Source organism: Colobus angolensis, unplaced genomic scaffold (genome assembly GCF_000951035.1).
Source record: "Colobus angolensis palliatus isolate OR3802 unplaced genomic scaffold, Cang.pa_1.0 Scaffold17, whole genome shotgun sequence".
Classification (NCBI taxonomy): Eukaryota; Metazoa; Chordata; class Mammalia; order Primates; family Cercopithecidae; genus Colobus; species Colobus angolensis.
The window spans coordinates 2,413,613-2,421,606 of record NW_012114821.1 but is presented as its reverse complement, the minus strand read 5'-3'; the positions used below and the strand labels follow the sequence as shown (position 1 = coordinate 2,421,606).

At 57.7% G+C, this 7,994-nt stretch overlaps 1 protein-coding gene across 5 annotated transcripts in view; it reads right to left on the bottom strand.

The window, feature by feature from the left end:
• LYNX1 (Ly6/neurotoxin 1) overlaps nt 1-5,254 on the bottom strand; it is an 11,774-nt gene extending 6,520 nt beyond the window's left edge. The window contains exons 1-4 of one of the 5 annotated variants that reach the window (XM_011938110.1): nt 5,165-5,243; nt 3,788-4,003; nt 3,475-3,576; nt 2,837-3,245 (exon numbers count right to left, since the gene is read on the bottom strand). In XM_011938110.1, the coding sequence (XP_011793500.1) occupies nt 3,049-3,245; nt 3,475-3,576; nt 3,788-3,839 (351 nt within the window). In that variant the 5' untranslated portion in view covers nt 3,840-4,003; nt 5,165-5,243 and the 3' untranslated portion in view covers nt 2,837-3,048. Of the gene's footprint in view, nt 1-2,836; nt 3,246-3,474; nt 3,583-3,787; nt 4,004-4,586; nt 4,697-4,782; nt 5,006-5,164 lie in introns of those variants that run through there. The other 4 variants (XM_011938109.1, XM_011938111.1, XM_011938107.1 and 1 more) reach the window with 4 other exon arrangements.
• Nucleotides 5,255-7,994: the final 2,740 nt, after the last annotated feature.

The following is a 7,994-nucleotide window of genomic DNA, read 5'->3' as shown; positions in this document are numbered from 1 at the left end:
TCCTGGGGTGCCCGAGCCCGCCCAAGCAGCCGCTCCTGTCCAGTTCCCAGAATGTATAACATCCTGGGGTGCCAGAGCCCGCCCAAGCAGCCACTCCTGAGTCACTCGGGCATGTCCAGGACTCAGATCCACACAGACAGTGGGAACGGCTAGCCCTGGGCATCTACCCCAAGAAGGGGACCCTCGGCTCTGTCAGAGAGACCCCCGAAGTAGGAACTGGGCCCCCATGGTGCCCCGTGCCTCTCCCCCTCCACTTTGCCACTCTGCCCTGCACCCAGAGGCAGCGCTGGAGGCCTTACTCTACCACTCAGGGCTTCTCAAACCTGTGGTTCCGCTTTTCTCCTTTTAAGTTCTCCACTTTGTAAACTCACCTCCCCCTTCCCAGGCTTGGGGGTCCAAGGAACCCCAGCTGGTGGGAGAAGCGGCTGCACCGTGGTGCAGGGGGTGGTGAGTAAGCGAGGAGGCACTACTGGGGGCAGCTACTTCACCTCCCTGTGCCTCAGTTTCCTCCTCTGTCAAAGGGACAAGACAATGGCTCCCATTGCAGGGCTGCCATACAGTGCTCAGGGCCACAGTGCAGTGGGGGACCCATGTCCGTTGCCACCTTGATGCATACAACCGGGACAAGTTACCGTTGTGATTTCTGCCGGCGCTGCTGTCCCGCTTCCCTGGTGCTGCACAGCCATGCACCCCCCATGAGCGGGCCTGGCCAGCATTAGCCGAGTGCCTTCTGTGTGTTCTGTGCCAGGTACCAAGGGCAGGCCAGCCAGGCAGAACCATGTGTGGGGCTGGGGGCAGTGCTGTCAGCATTGGGCTGGGACAAGTCAGAGTGGGGGAAAGGTAGACAGCTGGAGGCAGGAGGCAGGTGTGAGAAACTGCCCACCCCACCCCTCAGCACCACGGCACTTCCAGCTCCAGCAGGTCCTTGTTCTCAGCTGCCCCGAGCCACAGGTGGCCAGGTCTCCTCCCCATCACCCCACTGAGAAGCACGACAGGAAGGACCTGATCCTGGAGCCCCTCCCAGCCCAGCTGAGGAAGCCACCCGACCCACATCGGGCTTGCGCAAGGTGTGCAGTGACTGCTCCCAGCCTTTCCCACAGACTTAGGAGCCCAAAGCCGCCTCCCTCCCAGGGAGCATCCCAAGGCCTCGCTGGCTGCAGTTGAGAGGGCCTCATCTGGGCACTGCCCTGAGGCTGGCACTTGTAGGTGCTGGCCCTTGGGAGCCCTGGGAGGCACCTGGCAGCCTCCCAGCCACTCTAGGCCGGGCCCACTCTCCAGGCTCAGTGCTACAGCCACAACCACGGGGGGTAGGGGTGAGGGGAGTGCAGGCCCACTCTGTGCTGCAGCAACTCCTTTCCAGCTGTTGGCCCAGTATGACGCCTACCTTCCCTCTGGGGAGTCACGTTCCTCCCGCTCCGGGCCCATTCCCACCCAAGGCCCCTTCGCAGGAGACCGGCACTTCCCTCCTCCAACAGGAGCTGGGTGTGCCCTAAGCAAGATGCTGACCCCCTCCTGTCCTCAGGAGACTGAGGCTGGACAATCAGCCCCAGCCCCAGGAGCAGGACGCAGGCCTGCACATAGACTCACTGCAAGGAGACCCCTGGGGTGGAGCCTCTCATTTCCCGAGCCCCCGGGGGTCCTGCATCAAAGCTCTGGAGATGCAGCTCCCAGCAGGAGCTCCCCTGACCAGGGCCACACTTTGGGGCCGGGGCAGTCCCACCACACGGACGTGTCGCCATCCTGCCCATGCGGGACGGCTTGAAGGGCTCCTCCAAGGACAGCAGAGCTGGGAGCGCTGGTCAGGTGGGGGCCTCAGGTGCAGCGTGACCGCTGGCACCAAGAGGTCTCATGCCCCCAACGGCTCCATTTGCAGCGGGGGCGGATGCTCCCAGGGCTACCTGCATCAGGGACGAATTGGTGGGTGTTGGGCTGAACCTTGCTTCGCAGGCCTGGGGTGGGGTCCCTGGGAGTCCCCATACCCAGGTGGAGCTTCCACCCTGCCCTCCCCGTGGGCGCAGTCCCAGGTGGAAGGTGACGGAGGCACCCACTCACTGTGTGCATCCCGCTGGTGGGGAAGGGCTGGGTCTCATCCTCCCCACTCCCACCCTCCCCACCCCTGCCCCGGCACTGCCCCAGGCTGCTCCCAACTTCCAGCCTGTGGGCGCATCCCCCAATCCCGCGTCCCTTGCCTTGCTTGGCCAGGTCTCGCTGTGGTTGGGGACCAGGCCTCAGCGGGCCACCTGCCCTGCCCCTTTCCCTCCCTGCCCGGAATAGCGCTGGCCAGGTCAGCAACCAGGACCCACCAAATATAGCAAGGCCCTAGGTCCTGCCAGCTCAGGCCCAGCACCCTCCCCATGAGGGGGGTGGGAAAGGTCAAGGGATTTGACTGAGAGGACACAGACCCTTTGCCGGACCCAGAAAAGCTTGTACGGCTTCGGGGGCACTGGGGCCTGCTGAGGCAGGGCCGCCCCTCCCCTGCAGGGGGTGGCTCCAACGCAGGCCTGGCAGCCTTTCTAGCACAGGGGCCGGTGCCAAAGGCCTTCCTCCCACAGCCCTGATCCCGCACCAGCCCTGGCAGCTCCTGGTCTCAGTAGGAAGCGTGACAGCCTTCCTAGGCCTGGAAGAGCCTTTCCTCCTAAGAGTCCCCCCAACCACCCCACCTGGGGGAGTTCCTCGTTTCCCCGGGCCCCAGCACACCCAGGGCAGGCTGAGGCAGGGGCCTCTCCTAGGGCTTCCCAGAAGGTGGACTTGGCCACAGCTCCCATCTGATCAGCGCTCCCTTCCTGACTGGGCCCCTCCCCATAAACAGCACTGTGCCAGTGCCCCCAGCCCTTTTGGGATCCCACACAGCATCGGAAGGTCAAGGCCTCGAAGTGAGGTCGCGTGGTGGTTGGGGGAGATCAGGTGTCTTCTTGCCCACAGTCCCAGCCCTGGGCATGGCTGAGGAGGTCGCAGGGAGGGTGGAGAGTGAGGCAGGGTGAGCTGGGTGTGAGGGTGCAGCCGTGTGTCTCGAAAGCTTTGTTCTTGAGTGGGTCTGCCTCAGGGGTTTTAGAGCAGACCCCAGAGGGTGGCCAGGAGGATGGGGGACAGGCCGAGGGTGGTCAGGGTGACAAGGCCGGCGCCGTTGCAGAGATCATACTGGCAACAGGAGGTGGCGGACGCGTGCTTGGAGTAGCTATCGTACACGGTCTCGAAGCAGCTGGGCACGCAGGACTTACTGACCTTCATCCTGGTGGGAGTGTAGTCTGCAGAGGGGCAGGGCGGTGAGCCAGCTCCGCTAAGAGGGGCAGGGGGCCCAGTCAGCCCCACCCCAGCATCCAAGGCCATCAGAGCAGGGCCCCTCAGCTTGGAGCTCCCAGACAGCATCCTGGGACAGGAGAGCCTCCTTCCTCAGGACCTCCACATGCTCAGGGGCAGGGCAGAACCTCCCCCTCGTCCTCCCCAGGCAGGGCCACGCAGGGCCCCCAGACTCACAGGTGCGCGTAGTCATGCAGTAGGCAACCATAGCCGGGCAGCGCATGGGGTTGAAGCAGTTGTCTCCGTTGTAGGCACACACATGGCAATCCAAGGCCTGGACTGGGGCTGGCAGATGGGCGGGAAGGGAACGGGGGTCACAGAACATGAGAGGCCCCTCCTCCAGCCCATCAGGCCCCCAGCCCATCACCTTCCCCAAGGCAGGGGGCTAGAAGGAGGGGTGGTCGCTGGGAATTCTGGTCTCCTTCCCTGCTTTCAGCCCACCTTCCCTCAGCGTGGGTCTGTCCATCCCTCTGTCCTTTGTCCATCTTACCCAGAGGTAAGCCCATGAGGACCACCAGGAACAGGGTGAGCAGGGGCGTCATGGCTGCAGGCAGGAGGGCAGCGTGGGAGTGGGGAGGAGAACAGCAGCTAGCCCTGGATCCAACTCAGGGGTGGCGCACAGAGGATCCAACTCAGGGTGGTGCACAGAGGACGTGGGGCCGGCCCTGCCGCCTGGAGCTCCTGGTCTACTGGGAGTGCTGCAGCCCTGCACAGCAGGTGGCAAAGACAGGTGGTCAGTACTGGGCCTGAAGGACCCATGGGGAGCCTGGGCAGGGATGACAGTGGGCAGAGGAGCCACCCAACTCAGTGGGTGTCAGGGAAGTTTTCCTGGAGGAGGAGACACTTGGGAGGGGACAAGAAGGGAGACGAGATCGGGACATTTCAATCAGAGACCAGCACCTGCAAAAGCTCAAAACAGACTGTAGCGCTGGATGGAGGAGAGATGTGGGGGAGGATGAGGGGCAGTGCTAGAGGAGTGGGGGTGGGCAGAGGGGCCTTAAATACCAGGCCTAAACAAGGATTTTACCAGGGGATGGTTGGTACAGAGGTCCTGTGGGAGGTGGTCTGCAGCCTCATCCCACGCAGGGCCCTGGGGGCCGGATGGCTGGCCGCGGCAGAACTGGGCCCAAGGGCTGGGTCTTTTCTCGCTGTTCCCCTCCCCTCTGCTCTGGGGTGTCCCTATTTGGGGTCCCCTCTTCCAGGAAAACCTCCAGAGCCCTGGTTAGGGTTTTCTGAGTCCTCGGCCACTGCAGAAGCTCCCCAGCAGGGATGAGCTAAATTAAACTTACGCCTTCCTGAGAACAACAAATCCGTCTCTCCCGACACATTTGCCCAGGCCAACCCTAGGATGCCAAAGGCCTGGGTGAGGCCAGGCCTGCGGCTGCGAGCTTCCCGCCCCCTCTCGGAGAGCCCCGCCCCAAACACTGCGGTCCCGGGTGGAGGGGAGGGCTCTTGGCGCGAGCGGGACTCTCAGGGTGACCTCACCTGTGACCTTCACCACCTTGAGGTACCGCCGCGACTGGGAGTCACCCGCGGCCGCTCGCCGGTAGGTGCCTGCCTTGGTCTAACTGTACGTGTGTCTGTGTGTCCCGCAGCACCCGTGCCGCATCGCTGGATGCTCACCGCAGTCCCAGCCCAGTCCCGCCCTCGGAACGGCCCGCCCAGCGCGATTTCACCGCAGGCCCCGCCCCGGCCCGGCCCCGCCTCCTGGGCACCCGCCGAGCCGAGCTCACCGCAGGCCCCGCCCCGGCCCCGCCCCCCGGGCCGTCGGCTCGTCTGGCAAGCGCTGGGACCCCGAGGCCAGTCCAGGCATCTGGCCGACGCAGAGGCAGCCACGCAGTGACTCCCTAGCGACCCTCAGACCCACGTGTTCCGCCCGGGCACTCCGCAGGGTGTCTTCACCGGGTCCGGCGGCAGCCCAGCCTTCCCCGCAGCCGCCTCCGCCCACTCGCCCGCGCCGCGTCCTTCGTGGGCTGGCACCAGCCGTGCCGCCCCAGCTCCACGCTCCTCCAGCTCAGTCCCAGCAGTTCCGGAACTGGCGCCCTTTGGTGCCCTTTGGCGCGCCCGCTTCGCTGCCCATGGCCTCCGCCTGCCTCCCCCGCGCTCAGCCCCCGTTTCTGGTCCCCCCGAGCAAAGCTGGAAGGCAGGCCTGCAAGGCAGCCCCTTGCTCCGTGGTCCCTCTCACCGTCATAATGTTAACATTAAATAATTGTCTTTACATAACTTTAAATACTTACATTATTGGTGCTGTTTTTGGCAAAATGTAATAAAATTTCATGGGTCCGAAAGTTTTCATTTTTTTCCAATGTGAGAAAGAAAAATAAAACCTTTTCTTCGACCCTAAAGCTCATTTTTTTCTTTAAAACATTTTTGCGGGCCTGAGGTACAGAATACCCCATGCCTTTTGGACAAGCGGGCTCTGGTTCCAGGAAATCCTTCGGTCCCCAACAAACTACGCCAGTTGGTTGTTCTGTTTGCCAACAGGTAATGCGCACCCTCCTGTGCCAGGAGCTGGGGAGAGGGCAGACGTTCCAGAATATTCCCACCCCATGAAGCTCACACTCCGGTGGGATGAGAGGCGTGAAAGGAACGCATAGGTCAGAACCGGAGTGTGTCGCGGGCTTCAGCCTCAGACTACGAGGAATTAATACGGATGAAACTTCCCTTGCCCGCCTGCCAGCCGCTCGTCTCCTGCTTTGTTTCATGGTTCCTAACCGGTCTGTGACGCGGGGGTTGGGGACCTTTGTGTTAAAGGAAGTTCTTCAGGCAGAAATACTGATCTACACAAAGGAATAAAGGACACCAGAAATAGGAAGTAGAAGGTAATTTTTTTTTCTTATTTTTGAATCAAGTTAAAAGATAGTTGATTTCCTAAAGCAAAAATAATAACAATGTATTAAGGAATTTGCAGCAAATGTAGAAGTAACTTGTATGATAATAGTAGTACAGGCTGGCCACCGCGGCTCACGCCTGTAATCCCAGCACTTTGGGAGGCTGAGGCAAGTGGATCGCTTGAGCCCAGGAGTTCTAGACCAGGCGTGGCTGGGCAACGTAGAGAGATCTCGTCTCTAAAAACATACAAAAAGTTAGCTGGGCGTGGTGGTGCACACCTGTGGTTGCACCCAGGAGGCTGAGGTGGGAGAATCACTTGAACCCCGGAGGTAGAGGTTGCAGTGAGCTGTGATCACACTACTGCACTGAAGCCTGGGTGATAGAGCAAGACCCTGTGTCAAATTAAAAAAAAAAAAAAGGAATACAAGTAGACCAGGAGAGGGACAATGGAAGTTTGCTGTTGTGGATCTGTTCTACTGCATGTGAAGTGGCCTCCTATTTCTTGAAGTCAGACTAGTAAGTCAAAGTTACATACTAAGACACTAAAGTGTTGCTAAAAAAAGACCAAAAAAAAAGCAAAAGTCGAAGCGCTCTAGTTAATAAATCAACAAAGGTGATGATACAGAATTATTTATAAAAACACATGTTACAGAGACTGCAGAAGAGGAGAAAGGAAAAAACGAGACAAATAGGAAACAAATAGCAAGATGATATATATTTAAACCCAGCCACAGCAATAATGACACTATGTCATCTAAACACTTCAATTAGACTGAGCACAGTGGCCCACACCTGTAATCCTAACCTGTCATCCCAACACTTTGAAAGGCTGAGGCAGGTGGATCACTTGAAGTCAGGAGTTCCAGACCAGCCTGGCCAACATGGTGAAACTCCCTCTCTACTAAAAAATACAAAAATTAGCTGGGCATGGTGGTGGGTGCCTGTAATCCCAGCTACTTGGGAGACTGAGGCAGAAGAATTGCTTGAACGTGGGAGGCGGAGGTTGCAGTAAGCTGAGATGGTGCCATTGCACTCCAGCCTGGGTGACAGAGTGAGCGAGACTCTGCCTCAAAAACAAACAAAAACATCTCAGTTAAAAACAGAGGTTGTCAGATTGGATAAAAAGAGAAACAGCCAAGTATATGCTGTCAGCAAGAAACTCACCAGACATATAAAAACACAAATAAGATACAAATAAAAAGATGGAAAAAGATATACTATGCTAACACCAATTAAAAGAAAGCAGGCATGACTACATCAATATCAAAGTAGGTTTAAAGCAAAGACTATAATCAAAAATAAAGAGGGAACATTACTGGCCAGGTGTACAGGTGTAGTGGCTCTCACCTGTAATCCTAGCACTTTGGGAGGCTAAGGTGGGAGGATTGCTTGAGGCCAGGAGTTTGAGACCAGCTTGGGCAAAACAGCAAAACACTATCTCTACCGGAAAGAAAGAAAAAATTTTAAAAAGAGGGACATTACCAAATGATAAATTGATCAGCTCATGAAGAGGACTTAGCAATTCTGATGCATCTAACAATTAAACTTCACAATACACAAAGCAAAACACCAATAACATCTGATAGAACTGAAAGGAGAAAAAATCCGCAATAACAGAGATTTCAACACTCCTCTTTCAAGAAATAATAAAAATAGACAAAAAGTCTGTAAGGAAGATGTGGACCACATTACCAGTCAACATGGCCAACTTGATGTTTATAGGACACTCCACCTCACAGAAGGGGAACACACCTTTATTTACCAATAATGTCCTCCAAGGCAGACTGCATTCTGGGCCATAGAACACATCTCAGTAAATTTATAAGGATTAAAATCATACAAATTATTTGCGTGGACTACAATGG